This window comes from Ictidomys tridecemlineatus, chromosome 6 (assembly GCF_052094955.1).
Source record: "Ictidomys tridecemlineatus isolate mIctTri1 chromosome 6, mIctTri1.hap1, whole genome shotgun sequence".
NCBI classification, from domain to species: Eukaryota; Metazoa; Chordata; class Mammalia; order Rodentia; family Sciuridae; genus Ictidomys; species Ictidomys tridecemlineatus.
In genome coordinates, this window is record NC_135482.1 from 10,771,782 (window position 1) to 10,789,842 (window position 18,061).

At 49.0% G+C, this 18,061-nt stretch overlaps 1 protein-coding gene across 3 annotated transcripts; it reads right to left on the reverse strand.

The window, feature by feature from the left end:
- Positions 1–7,971: 7,971 nt before the first annotated feature.
- LOC101970624 (apolipoprotein L6) lies at positions 7,972–14,964 on the reverse strand. 3 transcript variants are annotated; one of them, XM_040278675.2, is made up of 4 exons: positions 14,713–14,955; positions 14,064–14,172; positions 11,198–12,012; positions 7,972–9,197 (listed from the first exon to the last, which is right to left on the reverse strand). In XM_040278675.2, exons 2-4 carry the CDS (start codon positions 14,095–14,097, stop codon positions 8,988–8,990), a joined length of 1,059 nt encoding a protein of 352 aa, XP_040134609.2. In that variant the 5' UTR covers positions 14,098–14,172; positions 14,713–14,955; the 3' UTR covers positions 7,972–8,987. The 3 variants fall into 3 exon arrangements, with proteins under 3 accessions (XP_040134609.2, XP_077908977.1, XP_040134615.2); XM_078052851.1 differs by lacking the exon at positions 14,713–14,955 and adding an exon at positions 13,517–13,550; XM_040278681.2 differs by lacking the exon at positions 7,972–9,197 and having other exon boundaries at positions 9,204–12,012; positions 14,713–14,964.
- Positions 14,965–18,061: the final 3,097 nt, after the last annotated feature.

Sequence of the window (18,061 nt, forward strand, 5' to 3'; positions counted from 1 at the left end):
GCAAGGGCTCAGCCACTGAGCCACAACCCCAGCCCCTAATTCATTTATTTTTATTTGTTCTTTTTATATGTACCTGACAGTAGAGTGCATTTTGACATATTATACACACTTGGAATATAACTTCCCATTTTTGTGATTGAACATGATGTGGAGTTACACGGGTCACGTATTCATATATGAACATAGGAAAGTTTTGACTGATTCTACTGTCTTTCCTATTCCCATCCCTACTTCCTGTCATCCCCCTTTGTTTAATTCATTGAACTTCAATTCTCCCCTCACCCCAACCCTCTTATTTTGAGTTAGCATCCACATATTAGAGAGAGCATTTGGCCTTTGGTTTTTTGGGACTGGCTTATTTCACTTAGCATGACAATCTCCAGTTCCTTCCATTTATTGTCAAATACCATAATTTCATTCTTCTTTTTGGCTGAGTAATATTCCATTGTGTATGTGTACGTATAGCACATTTTCTTGATGCATTCATCTGGTGAAGGGCTTCTAGGTGGGTCCCATAGTTTAGCTCTTGTGAATTGAGATGCTGTGAACACCGAGGCGGCTGCGTCACTGTAGAATGCTGACTCTAAGTCCTTTGGGTATAGATGGAGGTGTGGGATAGCTGGGTCACATGGTGGTTCCATTCTAAGTTTTCTGAGGAAACTCCATACCATTCCAGAATGGTTGCACCAATTTGCAGTCCTGTGTGCCCTAATTTAAAAGTAACAATACGAATGTCTCCATATTTCTGGACACGTGTATAGCCATTGCTTTTGATGAGCGTGTGCTCTTAAGAGGAGATGGACTGTCATGTTCAGAGAGACGCTCCTGTACATTGGAGTCTTAACCTTTTTGTTATTGTTTAAGTCCTTTGTAGAATGTCACCCCCGTCCTTTCTTGTCCCCACTTGAACAGTGCTGGAGCTGGTCTCTGGCTCCCCTGCCCCCTCCTCCTCTCAGCAGGGGCTGGGAGTCCTCACACCCTTGAGCTGGGCAAAGGCGGCGGTTTGCTGCGGCAGTGTTCGCAAACATGAGCGACCCAGAGGGTCCCTTGTGGGAGCCAGGGGTCTGCATGTCTCTCCCACCCTCGCCCCTCCTCCCCGGAGACCCACAGTGCCATTTTCTCTCAAAAAGGACTTGCTGATTTCGTAGTCATTGCCAGCATGTATTTCTTTGGTACTTTAAGTTGTTTTGATGCCATTATGAATCGTATCTTTTAATGTGACATTTTCTAACTTGTTTTCTTACTCCACGGAAATATTATTCATTTTTAATATTCCTCTTAGGCTTTTCTGAACCTTTGCTGATACAATAGTTATTGAATGAATAATTCATGAATAAATAATATTGCTTCCCCCCAACTTCTCTATACTTTTTTTTTTTTCTTACTTTCGGTCTGGGCCTTATTGAGTTAGCCAGAATTCTTAAATTACTTTATGGGGTGGAATTGACTCTAGCATTTCAGAGGTGGCAGCTGGATTACAAAAGCCACTCTTCATCATGATGCGGTGTGTTTCATTCCTATCTTAAATATTTTTATTTGGATGAAGTGCTGAATTTTCAGACTCTAATCAAATGATCATAATTTTCCTTTTTTATTTATGCCGCAAATATAGTCCATTATGTGCATAAATTTCCACATATCGAATTATCCTTGTATGCTGTGAAAACCTCAACTTGGTCCCTGCAGACTTGGGTATCAGTGTGTCACAGATTTATACTTTCTAGCATTTTATTCAACATGTTCATCTTATAGAGTCACAAATGAGAAGGAGCCGAGGTTTTCTTGTGACCATGGCGCATCACCCATGTTACGTTTGCTTTGTGGACTACACACACAACAATGTCAAGCTTTTCCATTTGGTGACGACTCACACTGCACAAGCACTGCTGATTTTCTGAAAGCATAAAAGAACTTACCAGGACAACCAGGAACTTGTGGTTTCACATCTTTATGGGACGCTCTTTTTTTTTTTTTTTAACTTCAGTTTTTAACACAAGTAACAAATGTGAATCCTTGCCCCCTCCCCACCCCCACCACCTCCCCATCCACCCTGTCCTGGGCCCATTCTTTTTTGGAGTCTTGGGAAACTGTAACAAAGTCCTTTGATGTCTCCAACTGTGCCTGGACATTGTTTTCTGCCAACAGGTTATTTCATGTGCTCTTTGAACACAGGTCTCACAGATGCCCTGTTATGATTCAGACATGAGGTGTCCCCACCCCCAAGCTCATGTGTGACACAATGCAAGGGAGTTTAGAGGTGAAAGGATTAGATTTTTTAAGCTAATTAATCCCCGGATAGAGATTGACCAGGTGGGGACCGTAGGCAGCTAGAGTGTGGCTGCAGGAGGTGAGTCAGTGGGGGCGCGCCTTTGGGTGTATGTTTTGTCTGTGGGAAGGGAGTCTGTCTGTCTGCCTGTTTCTCTCTCTCTCTCTCTCTCTCTTTCTCTGCTTCCTAATGCCATGTCCCCAGCTGCTTTCCTCTGCCACCCATTTCCACCATGATGTTCTGCCCCACCTCAGGCGCTGAGCAATGGAGTCAGCCGTCTATGGACCGAGACCTTGGAAACTGTGAGCCCCCAAATAAACTTTCCCTCCTCTAGCTGTTCTTGTCAGGTCTCTTGGTCACAGGAGGAGAAAAGCCGACTAACACATGTCCAGTGGCCAATAATACAGGTCAAGATGCTTAACATCACTAGCACCAAAATGCAAACCAGACCACTGCTGGAGACCATTTTGATGGGCTTGGCCAAAGTAAGAAGCATGAGTGTGTCCCGCCCGTGCTGGCCACGAGGAGAGAGAGCGGGCGCCTGCAGACTCCCGCTGAGGGGCCTGCAGGATGGGGGTGTTGGAAGGCGGTTCTGGAGGATCCCCAAACACAGAAAGCCGGACATCAGCATCCCACCTCTAGAAATTCCGTGTACAGTCCGGGGGCCATGCACTGAGCAAAACAGGCGAAGGGCTTCCTCCAGTTGTTGGAACTGGTTTCAGAGATGGAAATGATTTGAAATATCCGTGTCGGAGGACTCGTCACGCTAACACAGATCCACACTAACATCCCTGGCACTAACGAAGGCCACGGATGGGCAAAGGACCAGGCAGCTCTTGGGGCTGACCTGGAAAGAGGCCCAGGGTGCACGTCAATAAAGGGAACCAGAGGAGACATGGGACTAGGGAAAATTCTGGAAGGAAGTCCACCAAATGGCGCACAGGCTCACCACTGTTGGGCTGATGGGAAATTCACACCTGATCCTCCCATCCTTCTGTCCTACTGACCTTTGCTATAATAATGGTGTTGTTTTATCATAAAACCAATGAAATAAAAACAACTTAATAAGGAGCCCGGTGTGGTGGCACCCACAGAATCCCTGCAGGGACGGGAGCAGTGCCTCGTGGGAGGCGGCAGGAATGGGATGTGCTCCTCACCTGCACTGCAGGCACCCGATTCCCCACATTCAGACCCGAGCCCCTTCCCACTCTCCAGCGGCTCCATCACAGGTCCAGATGGTGACCTGGGACCAAGAGCGTTTGCTGAGGACAGAGAGGGTCACCTGGGTGGGCTCAGGGGGTCACAGTCCCACTGTTTCTGGTGCTGCTCTCACGGCAGGTGACAGTGGGTCTTGTGCCAGAAGAGCTGCAGCATTACCCTTCAGAGATATGGGAACAGTGGATGTGACAGCCCCACCCCCACACTTCCCCTCCTAGTCCCCAGAAACTGAATTTGTTATGGTACCCAGGAAAAACCAACTTTGCAGATGTCATTACAGTTCCTAATCAGCTGGCCTTAGGAGGGAAGGTCATGGGTGGGCCCGGTCCAATCACAGGGTCCCTTGGAAGAGGAGTTTTCCCTGGTGGGGACAGAAGAGAGGCTGAGCAGAGGGTAGAGTGACCTTCAGCATGAGAAGAATCTGAGTCCCCTTCTGGAAAGCATGAGAAGAAAATGATTCGGCCAACAGCACCAACAAGACACGAAGCAGTTTCTCCCCATGACCTTGACCTTGTCCTAAGCCAGGACAAGCCTGAGAACCAGGCAGAGCTGCTGGGCTTCTTCCCTCCAGTGCCCAGAGGTCATGAGCAGTGTCTGTTAGAGGCCAAGTTTGTGGAGATTGCCACATGCACAGAGAACAAGCAGCAACGGAGGACGGGGGCCTTGGAGGGTGTGGAAACACCTCACCTCCATCAGGAAACAGGTGGGACTCCCCAGCTCCACCAGACACCGGGAAAGGGTGCAAAAATTAGTGAAGCTGTGTGCTCGATTCCTAAAACCCAATTAGGACTAGAGAATGAGCAAACAGTTCATGATCCATATGCCGTTAAACTGTAGTTCTGTGGCAATATGGTCATATGGTCATAGAACGTAAAGTTAATTTTTAAAAAAAATCTCATTATGATTTCTTTGTAGATTATCTTTGTAGATAATGTGTTTTTATAATGTTCCCTAGATATTCAAAAAAATACATTCTCTGCTTGTTAAGAACAAATATATGAGTGTAAATCAAGTTTTTGAATTGCATTACAGGTTTAACATCCCTAATTTGAAATTTAAAGTGCCCCCAAATTCCAAACTTTTTGAGTTACCAACATAACACCACTAGTGGGAAACTCCACAACATGAAACTTGTTTCATGCACAAAATTACTTTTAAAAATATTATAAAATTACACAGGTTTTGTGTACAAGGCGGGTATGGAACATAAATAGGTTTCATTTTTAGGTTTGAGTCTGACCTATAAGATCTCTCATCATGCATATGCAAATATTCCACATCCACAAAGCCCTGAAATCCAAAATGCCTCTGGCCCCAAGCATTTCTGATAAGATATTGAACCTGATCATGGCAGAAAACGCCTGTTTTTCTGTTTCCTATATTGTGGGACGCCACCCATGAAGCTACTTGAGTCGTCTTTTACTTGGTACTGAGCCATGGGGGGACTTAGGTGTCCCCTTGGGAACAACCCCGGGCATTCCTGTGTGTAGACTGCCCACGGTGTGAGATGTCTGCCCTGACTCTACCAATGGGACAGCTCAGAAGGGGCTCACCAGACCCAGAGGAAGTGGGGAGGTGGCGGGGGCTGGGTGGCCTGCAGGACATGGGTGGAGGGTGGGTTTCTCCTGGCAGGAGTGTGAGGATTTCACTGTTGGGGAGACGTAAGGAGGTGAGTGGACTGTTCAGGGGACCCCGGTGGCTAGGAGGGGGCTGGGTGGCTTGGGGTGAAGGGGGAGTGGGGACAGGGACCTACTGAGTTGTCAGGGGAAGTGCTGTCAGAAGTTGAAGGAGTCTGTGGGACGGGACGGAGGGCTTTCCAACGAGAAGCAGGTGCAGGGAAGCAGGAGCTCTCCCTGCTCCTGTGATGCTGCCCAAGAGCCTCAGCAAGGATTTAAATTTCTCTGGAGGTACCCCGACCTGTTCCTGAGAGTGGCCCTCCACCTGCGGGCCCCAATGGAGTGCTGGACTTTGTTCAGGTGACACCTATTTCATGGCTGAGGAGACCTACATCCAGAAGTTGGACCCAGCAAGGAAGGGTCACAGATGGCTCTGGAACCCCCATTCTCTGGGTCACCCCCCACCTCCAGCCATTTCACAAAATAAACAAGCTCCCAACTCAACGAAAAATAAATAAATAAATGAATAAACAAGGGCGCGGGGCCCAGCTCAGTGGTAAAGCACCCCTGGGTTCTCTTTCTAGTACCAAAAAAACATAAGATAAAACCCCAGGTCACAAGATTTACTGACCACTGGGCCACGCCTGCAAGACGGTACCTGACTGTCCCTGTGCTCAAAAATCTTCCCCAGATTTCTTAGGGTACAAGGTGTGTACAGGGTGGCCTCTCAGGCGGTAGTTCTTTATCTGAGCTATCACAATTGGAGGACTCCAATATTAGGAGACTCCCAAGAATCATACGAAGAAGTCTCAGGCCACAGATGTCCATTCTATTAGTATTGTCGCCCTGCCCCCACTCAGTCCACCTTGTTATTGGGTCCACAATTCCAGGAGGGAAAAGGGACCCTGCCTTTAGGTAAACACTTGGCAACACTGTGCAAATAAAAACTTGAATAATCTAAAAGTTGGAGAACTGGGAGAGGCCAACAGCCAAGGTCCTCTGCTTGGGGTTTCCTTCCCTCTCCTCCCCTGTGGTTCCCAAGGAGCCTCCCAGCAGCAGGGGGCCAGGGGCGGGGCCTAGGCTTGGCCAATCAGAGTGGACCAGGGTCTCTCCCTGCCCACTTCCTCCAGGAACCTGGAGCACCTGGGGCTGGGTGCCCTGTGAAACGTGTGAGTCAGAAAAACAAATGGCTGGTGACATTTTTGCTTCCAGACACACGTGAGTCCATGGTATCCCCAAGCTTGTGAAGCCTGTGTGCCAACTAATTCCTTTTACTTTATAAGTCATTTTGAGTTGGTTTTGGGCACTTAAAACATCAATGTCTATCTTTTTCTAATTAAAGGACTGTACATAGCCAGGTGTGCTGGTGCACACCTGCAACTCCAGCTACTCAGGAGGCTGAGCCAGGAGGATCTCCAGTGTGAGGCCAGCCTTGGCAATTAACAAGACACTATCTCAAAAATGGGAGTGGGGCTGGAGATACAGCTCAGCCATTGAGCCCTCAAGGAGCATGCACAAGCAAGGCCAGGTCAGTACTGCAAAAAGAAAAAGAAAAATACTGTATGTGGTCAAGTGAATACTTTGCAACATATTAAACTCTATGAGGCCTTGAACCACCATATAGCCCAGCTCTATCACCCATTGGTATTTGTTTTGAAGAATTAATGCCATCATGCTATCAGCATGCACACCCATGTTCATAGCAGCTCAATTCACAGTAGCCAAACTATGGAACCAGCCTCAGTGTCCATCATCAGAAGAATGGATACAGAAAATGAGGTGTGTATACAGAATGGGGCCATAGAGAAAAATGAAATTATGTCATTTTCTGGAAAATGGAAGGAACTTGAGAACATTATGTTAAGTGAAATAAGCCACACTGAGAAGGTCAAGTGTTGTATGCTTTCTCTCCTGTGAGGAAGCTAGAGAGGAAATAGGAAAAGAAAGGGGTGTGTGTGGGGGGGGAAATCTCATGAAAATCAAGGGGAGACCAGTGGAGGAGAGGGGCCAGGATTGGGAGGTGGGGAAGGAGGCGGAAGGGCAGAGGAGTGATAATTGGCCAAATAGTCCTGTTGTACTGTGTGCATGAACGGATGAGTAACAAGTCCATCATTATGTACAGATAGCGCACCCATAAAAGATGTGGGAAAACCGCCTATGAAAACCAGTGAAGGCGTGGAATATTAGATGTTTCTGCTTCGTGAAAGCAGCAGGATGATAAGTGACAGCTCTGTGGACAAATGAGGGGCCTGGGAATAGAGAGAAACGCCAATCACGCGGCCTGCAGGGAGGGTCTTGCAAAGCCAGCACTTCAAAACCCAAGAGAAGCACAGAAGGGAATTCCATGCAAGAATAGCAACTGCTGTCACCTTTGGCCAGTGTGGCTTCCTCTTTCTTTTCTTTAGAGAAAAAATCGCATGCAAAGCTCATGGCTGACTCTCAAAACAGCAGCTAAAGCCCAGGAAAGCAAAGTCATCTTTGGGTGGGTGGACGGGACAGACAGGGGGACTTGAGCAGTCCTGAGGACATGGGAGGATTTTGGTTGTGGGGGACACAGAGGGCTCCTGGGCCCCCTTCCTTCCTACAAGTGATCTGGTGGGGCAGGTTCCAGGGACAGGGACATCCCACTGTGTGCGAACATGGCTCTGAGCCAGCAGGGACCCTGTGGGGCAGGCCACCTGGTGGAGAGCTAACTTCTCACTTGTGCTCCCCCCACCAGAAGAACCAGACCCTGCAGAGGACACGGGAGTGAGGCTCTTTATTCTTAGGTGGAGCAGGAGGGAGGACGGAAATCCAGGCCTGACTCAATGTCGCAATGGGCAAAAGTGTGACATCTGCTTTCGAAGGGAGAGATAAAGAATATCCATGCACTTCTGCCCTTTTCAATATTTTATTCACTCAAATCACTTAATACAATTTCATTCTATAGGTTCTTAATCAAGGAATGACAATCTTTAATGCTGGGCACTGCTATAGACAAATCAATTCAAAGCGAACAATTCTAAGTTAACTCTGAGCACTGCAAACACACTTCATCCTGACAGACCTGTTACAGAATCCCCTCTGCATGCTGAGTTTAGGTGCTAGATTTAAAGTCTCAAGTCTGAGGCCTTAAGTCCAGCAGATGCCCACACACTCAGATGCAGAGAGCAGGTCAGGAGCCGACGGAGGTTCTCCTGGTGTGGGTTGGCGGCTGGCTGAGGAGATGGGCATAAGGAGAAGTCGCCTTTCCCACTAGGATCAAGAGGCAGCTGTCAAGTTTGCAAGCAAGCGGTGAGGACGATGCAGAGGATCAGGCAGATGATGAGACGAGTTGGGGTGTAGTCCAGGTCCTCATGAGGGTCTCTGGCATGTGGGCATCAGTGTCGGCTGGCTGAATATTCATTTGTTCCATTATTTATACTAAATTTTGGGAGCTTCTGCTTCCCCTTTGGGTCCCTATCAGCTGATACCAGGTTTTCTTAGTGACATCTTACATATTAGAATGGAGGTATGGTCTGGTGGTTTCCGCCCTGATACCCTTCTGGCTCTTATCAGGGTTGTGGAAAGTGACTTGCTTTTATCAGGCTGTGCCTGATTGACTGTCTGGGGGCTCTGTGGCTTGCCTGGTGAGCATGCAGATTTATTTTAAAATGGAGTTGCTTAGGCTAAGGCCTAAGGCCATCCTTACACTCAACCAAAAGACAGAAATGTGTAGCTTTATAGTGCTTATAAGGTACGCAGGGCTGGGGTCTGCAAGTCTTCGCATGCGTGGGGGTTTCAGCTGTGCCTGCGCCTGCCAGGGCCCTCATCCTGCCATTCCACCTGGGTCTCCGCTCCCTGTGACCTTCGCTGTGCTGTGAGGGGGGCAGCAGGTTCTGGTCCCTCCGAGTGGCGCTCCTGGGTCACTAGGTTAATTGCTTTGCTTCCCTTGGCCCTGGAACCTGTCCTGCGCCTCGGATGGAGGCTGAGTTTGAGTCTCTGTTGCTTTCCCAAGACAAAAGATTTTGCTCTGTTCTTCTTGTCAAGAGTTCAAGAATTTGTGGGAGGAAATACAAAACAAAACAAACACAACACAACAAAACGAAACGCAACAACATAGAACGAAAATAGAGTTTCTGGGAGAAAAAAAAAACAGTACAATTATTACATGTCATTAACTTTAAAATGAAAAGAGCTGAATGCACTGACCACTCCTGAAATCCTAGCTATGGGGCAGGTGAGGCAGGACCATCCCAAGGTCACGGGCAGCCTGATCAGTTAGTGATACCCTGGCTCAAAATTTAAAAAATGAAAAGGACCGGGGTTTACCTCAGGATAAAAGTGCCCCTGGGCTCAGTCCCCAGAGAGAGAGACAAGGAGGAAAGCGGGAAAGAAAAAAAGAGAGAAGGAAAGTGACCAGACACTCGGTGAGACCAAGAGATCTCTATTGCGGTGGTCTCTGATTACCAGGGAGGGAAGAGAGAGAGAGAGAGAGAGAGAGAGAGAGCGAGAGCAGGAGAGAGGAAAGAGAGCAGAGAGACAGAGAGCGAGCAGCAGGAGGAACTTTTTATTTTTTTATTTTTAGTTGTAGCTGGACACACATCCTCATTTTCTTCATTTATGTGGTGCTGAGGATGGAACCCAGGGCCTGGCCCACGCTAGGCGAGCACTCTACCACTGAGCCACGACCCCAGCCAGGAGAGTTTTTACAGCCAAAATCTAGTGGGGTCTGGGTCTGCGAGCTGCCTGGTGGCCTGCAGTGATTGGGTCACACAGGAGTTGCTAAGGGTGTCACTTCTGCTTCTCAGGCTGACCGGGCAGGGGCGGGATGTGGGTTTCTGTTGCACCAGGCGGGTGGGGGTCTTGGGGGTTGGGTGCTCAGCCTTGAGGCAAACAAGTGGTCAGGAGCCAGACAGTGGGGTGGACAGTTCAGCCCGCCCTGCAGCTAGCACTCACTCAGCCTGCCCTGCAGCTAACAGAAAATCCTGGGGAACTCGGTGCTAGGCCCTGAATATCTGTGTTCCCCCAAATTCACAGGTCAACCCCTAACCCCCAAGTGTTGGCCCTAGGGGGCGGGGCCTTGGGATGGTGACAGGCCGTGAGGGCGGGGCCTCACCTGTGGGACTGGCTCCTATGAGAGGGCCCTGAGGGTCCTGCTTGCCCCTCCGTCCAGGTGAGGAAGGACAAGAAGGGGCCTTCTGTGACACAGAGGGAGCCTCCCCAGCACCAAGCCTGCCTCTGCAGGCACCTGGACCTTGGCCGTGCAGCCTCCAGAACTGGGCAGGACACGTTTCTGTGGTTCACAAATCACCTGGTCTACACACACTGATAGAGCAGCTGGAGCAGAGCGGGACACTGGCCAGCCACGGCACCCCGTCAGGCTGGTCTTGGCTGCCATGAGGGAAGCCACAGAGAGAGTGGTTCATACAGCTGACACGTAGTTCCCAGAGTTCCAGAGGCCCCTGGCCCAGGTCAGGGTGCTGGCCAGGTCAGGGTGCTGGTCAGGTCAGGGTACTGGCCCAGGTCAGGGTGCTGCCCAGGTCAAGGTGCTGGCCAGGTCAGGGAGCTGGCCCACTGGGCTCCCAACAGGGGTTTCTTTTTTCTTATTGGCAGGTGGCTGCCTTCTCTGTGCCCTTAAAGGGCTTCTCCGTGTGGTGCTTTGGGGGCAGGGGGACCCTCTCCAGCTTCTTCCTCCTCTTATATGGACATTGATCCCATCAGATTAGGGCCTGTCCTTAGGTCTGCATTCAACCCCGTCACCTCCCCAAGCCCCACCCCCAGCATGCCGCACTGGGCTTGGGCGTTTGATGAATAATTTGAGGGGGTTATAACTGAGTCCAGAGCACTCCATATGGCTCAGTGATCTCCTGTATCCTGAAGATACTCTTCCTGGCACGGGGTCCTAAAGGAGCCTTAAGGGAGAGGGAACAAGTGACCAGGTCTGTGCAGGACTGCCATCTCCAGGGGAACCTCTTACAGTTTGGGCCTTCAGGGCCACCATATGCTATGTCCTCAAGGACATCGGTGCAAACTTCACTGCCACACTCACAAGCACACACTCCCTTAATCCCTTCTGGACAACCTTGGTTTCCCAGGATTTGGGCCAAAGCCCCCGCTTCCAACATCCTGAGCTCACCTGCTGTAGCCGCTCATAATGGTGGCTGTACTGTGTCACCAGCTCTTCCAGCTCCTGGGCCTGGGCCCTTAGTTCTTTGGCCTGCTGTGCCCTCTCTCCACCCTTCAGTTTCTTCCAGGTGTCAGAGAGATTGCACAAATCCCGGACGAAGTGGACAGCCGTCTCTGCACCTCCCTCCAAGAGAGCACTTTTGGTCATTCCCAGAGGTGTGCCATCAAAGGCCTTTTGCACATACTTGCTGGTTTTGTCTGAGACTTTGCCACCTGTCAGGCGATACTTGGCAGCCTTAGCCAAGCTTGGCTTGGCTTGGGCTACCCTGTAGGCACGCCTGCTCTTCCTGAGACTCTTGGAGGTGTCTTGAAACTTGTCCATGATATTAGTCATAGCTGTGAGAATGGACTTCTCATCCACCTGCTCCAACTCTGGCTCACTGGTAGGCTCGTGCCCGGTGGCCTGAGCTTTAACTTTTTTATTGCAGGACCCTTCTATCAGGTTGGTCACATCACTGGTGACCTCAGCTGCTGCCCCTAAAGTTTTGCCGGCAGCTGAAAGCGTCAGGCTTCCTCTTGTGGTCAGCGGAGCGAGGGCAATCCCCAAGAGGCTCATGGCTCTAGAGAAGACAGCTGTGGAGTGGGCCACCACGTTGATCTTGTTGGTTTGTTCGTGGGTGGCGTCGACCTCATCTGCCCGGGCACGGAGCTCTCTGATGGTTTTTTCTTGTTCCTGTTTCCACTTGGGGAAATCTTTCAAAAATTGTTCTCTATGATACTTCAAGAAATGTTTTTCTTCATCTGACAGATCTTCATCTGGTGACCCTACGATTTCCAGAGCATCATTGTTATCTCCAAATAGACAGTAAAAGGCGGTGGGTAACACCCCGGGTCCAATCCCCAGTTAAAGAAAAAAATCCTTTTTTCATGATAAGGCATTTATAAAGACTGTAGAGATTGTATTCCCAGGGACATATGAATATTAGGTCTGATTTTGTGACTTATAGTGTTTAATAAAATTGAAGCCAGAACTAGACAGGCAGATAGGCAAGGGTGGGATCCAGAGAATGGGAGGATGAAAGCGCTCACGACTTCCAGCCTTCCTCCACCTTATCCACATCACCTGCCCCAGCTCCAACCTGTTCTAAGGTAACCTGTCCCAGGGATCGACCCTCCCCACAGGGAGTTGTTAATTATGCCCCCTTCCTGCCCACAACACTCCGCCTTGGCCCCTCCAGCCCACCTGCCTCTCACCTTTTGGCCACCCCACCCTGCAACTCCTGGGCCCAGTCAGGTAGCAGGAAGGAGAGAGATAAGGGGAAGAGGGCAGGAGAACAAAGGAAGCCTAGGACCAATAAAAAGGCACGACTCCTTGACTTGTAGGATGCCAGTCATGGCCCCTCCTCCCTCCTGAGAGAAGTCGATTTTACCCCTTTTTAAATCAAGCCTGCTTTGTATGCTCACCAGGAGGGCGGGGCTCCAGGAGCCTGGAGGGCACTCTGGCAGAGGCTGGGACTTGGGACTGGCCTCTGAGTGGGAGGGTCTGGTGGGCCTGAGCCCCCATCTCGCAGGACCCTGAGGCTAGCCCCTGGTAGGTCACAATTGATTAACTGGAGGACAGACCTTGGTCCCCACTAAGAAGTGCAGGATTGTTTGGCATGGGAATCTCCTCCCCGGCCACGGATCTGGTCACAGAATGGATTGGTGTGGGTGTCGAGGACAGCAGCAGAGAGGGACAAGGATTTCCCATACAATATAAGAACTGAGACCCCATCTGAAGCCCAGCCCACCATCCACTGCCTAGGCCAGGGAAGGGAGGAGAAAGGGGCACTGAGATTGCCTGATGGACTGATTGCACAAAGGTGCCAGCCCCCTAGATCCCTGTGTCCCCGGAGCTGTGAACACCAGAGGATGGGAGGAGGCATTTCCCAGCGTGGCCCAGGCACTGTTCTGGTGTGAATGTGCTGTGTGGAAACTCAGGTTCAAGTTGGATTCCAGTCCTGAGGTTAAAGCCAGGGACAGGGGAGCCCTAGAGGAAGAGAAGTCATGAAGCCAGAATGAAAGACAGGCAGTGCGTGCAGACAGGAGTCCAGCAGGAGAGAGGGAAGGCCCGTTTTGGTCTGGGAAGCTGGAGACTGCCCCAGGTACTGACATGTTCCTGCCTTGGAGCCCTTCCTCCACAGCTCTGCTCCAACCCAGGGCTAAGAACCGGTCCCAGGAATTGTCCCTCCCTTCAGGGAGTTGTAAATGTTGTTCATTCACTTCTCCCTGCCGGCTTCCCTCCCCCCTCACTCCATTTAGCCCTTCCCCCTGCCCAGGGGCTTCTCACCTTTTGGCCATTCCACTGAAGACTTTTCCTGGGCCTACTCAGGTGTGCAGCAAGGAGAAAGATAAGGGAAAGAAGGCAGGAAGACACAGAAGGTCCAGGATGTGTAAAGGGCAGGACACCCTCACTTCCTGGGATACCAGGATACAAGCTAGGGCCCCGTTCTCCTCCCGGGAGAAGTCTGGGTTACGGCCTTCTAAGTAAACCCTGCTCTACACGCTTGCCTTGACGGCTTCTCCAGTGTTCAGCCTTCATCAGTGAGGAAGCAGGAGCCCAGGAGGAAGGGAAACAGAAACTCACAGAGGGGAGGCGGCTGGCTCCAGAGAAATATGTCTCACAGGTCCTGGTGTCCCCTTGGTTTGGGGACTTGCTTTTGCGTTTGCAGCGCTGGGATCCACCCACGCAGGACAAGGGATCGCCATGACCCGCGACCCCAGCCCACGTGCGGTTTTCAACATCTGGGCCAGTCTGTTTTCTGTCTTTCTCCCACCAAGCCATCTCTGGGCTCCACTTTCCCAGGGTGAAGTGGCTGCACGGGAGGGAAGCCTACCTTTGTAGAATGGAGATGTCCTCCTGAACGCCATGATTGAAGGGTCTCTCTGCTCACCTAGTTCAGAACGGCAGGGTGTCCTGGCTGGCAGGGGAGCTGCTCGCCCTCTCTACAGGGGAAACAGACCTTCTCCTTAGCAGAGGCACAGGTGGCTGAAGTGGGTTCAAAGCCCCTCCCGTCCCTTTCCAGCTCTACAGTCTCAGGACTGTCCTCGCTGCCCTCAGTTTCTCTCTTTATCCGTGAAATCTCTGCAAAATGCCTGGCTCAGTAACTGCCAGGACACCTCCCTGCATCCTTCATCAAGTAAACAGGACGAAATAATCCTGAATCCAGAGGACGGGACGCTGGGGCTGCATCAGGAGGCGAAGTCATCTGCAGCTTCTTCCAAGAGGAGCCCTGAAGCTGTGGGGCCCCGGGTTTCTCAGGAGAGGAGCGGAGCCCGGAGCCCGGAGCCTTGAGCTGCACAGTTCCCAGCTGCGGGGAGGCAAAGCCCAGTCGCCCTGAGGACAGCTGTTTGTCCAGAGCCAGGGGTCAGGAGCCAACCCTTGGCACCTGCTCCTTCAGGAGCCCAGCCCCTGCCCTGGCTCCCTAGCCTGCAGTCCCTCTGCTCCAGGTCTGGGGGAAAGGGCCACCACACCTCTGTGCTCACCTCCCTGAGGGTCCGTGGTGCTGCAGCAGCGAGCTGTGAACAGGGACAGAGGCAGAGGCAGTGGCCTGTCCAAGCCACCACCTCCCAAGATATGCAGGAGACCCTATGGGTGGGGCCGTTGCATGTCAGCTGTTGGAACTTTTGAAAACAAGAAAGAGGCAGGTTCCCGGAAGACCTGGGCTTTCCCGGAAAAGCGCCACTTTTTCTTTCACTTTCACCTCCCACCCGGTGACTGAGCAGGAGGCTGATTTGCAGAATCCAAGCCAGAGGCCAGCTGGGGCATGGCTAGCTCCTGCGAAGCAGCCCGAGGCTCCTCCCTCCAGCACAAAGATCAGACACAGCAGCTGCCAGGTGGACCCCGCAGCCCAGAAGCCACTCAGCGCTGCAGTGGGGTGATCAGGCTGCTCAGTTGCCTTAACCTTGGCTCCACATCTGTGGAATGGGAATCCAAACAGCACCTCTGGCTCTGAGCTGGGCAGCACCCTACAGGAACACCCAGTCTATAGATTAAAAGCAGCTGCCTGTGACAATATAAAACCCCTTTCTCCCACCACATCTTACGTAGGTACACAGCCCTGTCCCAACCCCAGGAGGGAGACTTTAGAGGGCCAGGGACTTGCACCTGTCATTCTTCCATGCAGAGGCTCTGAGCCCAGAGACTCAAACAGCTAATTCACTCGGAGGCTGGATGACTTCATTCTCATGGTGGGTGTGAACTCAGGGACAGATAACTGTTCAGGATGGGAAACAAAGGTAATCCTGTTTCTCCTGAGACTAGGGAGAGGGAGAGACTAGGGAGTGGAGGGAGAGAGGAAGAGCAAGAAAAATGTCCACTTAAAAAAACAAGTTGCAGAGGCAGAGCAGCAAGGGCTACATTCACAGCATAGAGGGGACCCTGTTACAATTCCCCACAGTCAATTTATTCCTTCCATTTCTATGAAAAATGGGCTACGACATCTCCAAGCTGCTTCCTGCTGAAGGAGATGAAGTTGAGGGAAGTGATCCAAAGTCCTTGTTCTCTATCAGGTGGTCTTTCAGCATCAGAGCAGTCCAGAGGTCCAGAATGGCAGATGGCAGGTGACTGGACAAGGCACACATAGGGCAGGGATCATGCTAAGACAATAATAAAGAGAGCAAAACATTACTTTTTTTTTTGTAAATAATTAGCTCAAAAGCAATTAGTATTGCAGCTGGTCTCTGAAAACCCTAAGGACAGTGACTCAATCTTATCAGTGAAAAACAGTTTGTCAATATAGGAGGTGAGGAAGATTTATAGGTGTATGACATCATGCTCTAATTGACTCAGGAAAAACATGACTCCAGAGTCCTTTGTGATCATCATTATTAGGTACTGCCACACCAGATGCTTCCTTGACAGCCCCCAGCTTTACTTATTTTAGGTAAGGCTGACACAAGTGTACATCTTAAATACATTAAGAAAGCCCATTGTTTTGCTTTAAAATGTCCATGTAGGACTGTCCTTTTAGGGTATACTCTCTTGCCATGTATTTAAGAGCAAAACTGACCTTGTTTCTATCTACTCTTCAGAGTGACCTGAGATTCCTCAGAGATCACCCTTGGGGACATGTGTGAAGTCTCCTGGCTCCTTTAGCTTTCCTCTATCTGTGGTGCCACTTGCCAGGATGAATCAGGGTCCTGCTGAACACATGTGGCTTCTCTTGGAAGCATCAGAGACATTTTCATCTCCAATGATCCTCCACTTTGCAGAATGTGCACTGGTTGGCTTCCTGTTCTCTAGGGTGCTCCCAATCTCCCTGATCAGCAGATCACAGGCCCAGAGAGGAGTCCTGTTGTTCTCTGGGTCCTGGTTGAGGTTAAGGGCCAAAATGTTGTCTGCTTTTTCCTTGGCCCCTTTACTTCCTTGACTTTGGTCTCCAAGTTTTTGATTGTAAACACCCAGCAAGCCACTTTCACTAAGCTTAAAGAGGAAATAACACATTATAGATTCAACATCTATAATTTCACAGATACCACTTTCATTTAATTTGGGTCAATATTAGTACTGGAAGTCAGCATTACATACTGTCTATCCTGTAGGTGATGGCTTATTATCTCAAATTAACCCAGGTTGTTGTTGTTGGGGTGGTGGTGTGTGTGTGTGTGTTTGGAGTAGTACCCCTGTGCAACATTAACAGGCAATAGTTATAAAGTTTACAAGGAAAAATTAAATTAAATTAAAAGAGAAAAGCATATTTAGTTTATGTATTAACTGTGAACCAAGAAAAATGACTTTTATTATCTGTACTTTTACTTAGTTACATATTATATTCCCTGTTTGAGATCACAGTACTCTTTATAACAAAAATCAGTCTTTTGAACACAACTTTAAATCTGAAGTCTATTCTATTTTGGAGCCATTCTAACATGGAGCAAGGTGGGAGGCAGAGACTTATCTCAGGTGAGGTGGGGCTCTTGAAAAAAATGGAATCAAAGAGAGGCTAAGGGAGCTTTTACCTTTCTTTCTGTGGAAAAGGTTTGAGAATGCTTCCATGTTTTTACAGTGTTACCTTTAAATAGATCAGGATATCCTTATTATTAACATCCCAAAATGCATTTAAATCCCAATTTCATTGTGAAGAATTACACAAAGTTGTACATATAACTTATTGACAACAGTCTACTTTATCCATCTGTAAAACTGATATCAAATGATATGAATAAATACCAACCAAATTTGTTATTTCTATACAATTCTAAGACTTGTGCTACAGAAATCATTTTAGTTTAGATAATACCAACTTGGCAAAGTGCTCTCCTAAACTTTTCATTTATCTAAGTTTAACTTTTAAAGCCCAATTTAGAATCCAAAGTGTATAGTAACAATAATCACAGGCCTGCATGTGTTAACAAAAATCAAAGGGTAGCCTTAAATCTCTTACACATTTAGGAAACAGTGTTAATGACCAGAAATTGGCTTACTCAAAGCAAACAAATATAAGACAGGTTTTTAAATGACAGTGTGGTCCTTCTATGCCAGATAAGTATAAATGTATAAAAGAGAGCACTTATTGGTCATCTAGCTGGCAAACATACAGAAACTTTCATTTTATAAACTTTTATATAACACGTAGACAAGGCTTAGAGAGGTAACATTCTCAGATGCCTACATATAGCCAGTCACATATATTTCAGATGTTAACAATATTGTTTTAACTTAAGTAACAATTTATGGTTTGACCAGTTACAAAGTAATCATTTAAGAGTTTAAAACAGGAACAAACCCTAATTCCTTTAACACTTAGTTTCACAAATAATAAAATCAACAAATACAAGAAATTTTGTTTATATAAGAGCAGATCTGAGTTTCAGACTTTGTTTCCTATCTGTA

What these genes read in the sequence shown, in the direction of transcription:
- LOC101970624 (XM_040278675.2), bottom strand. Translation starts at nt 14,097, where the DNA reads ATGGCGTTCAGGAGGACATCTCCATTCTACAAAG. An exon ending in GACATCTCCATTCTACAAAG is followed by an intron (nt 12,013 to 14,063) that starts GTAGGCTTCCCT and finishes TGGAAATCGTAG; the next exon opens with GGTCACCAGATGAAGATCTG. An exon ending in ATTATGAGCGGCTACAGCAG is followed by an intron (nt 9,198 to 11,197) that starts GTGAGCTCAGGA and finishes TTTTTCTCCCAG; the next exon opens with AAACTCTATTTTCGTTCTAT.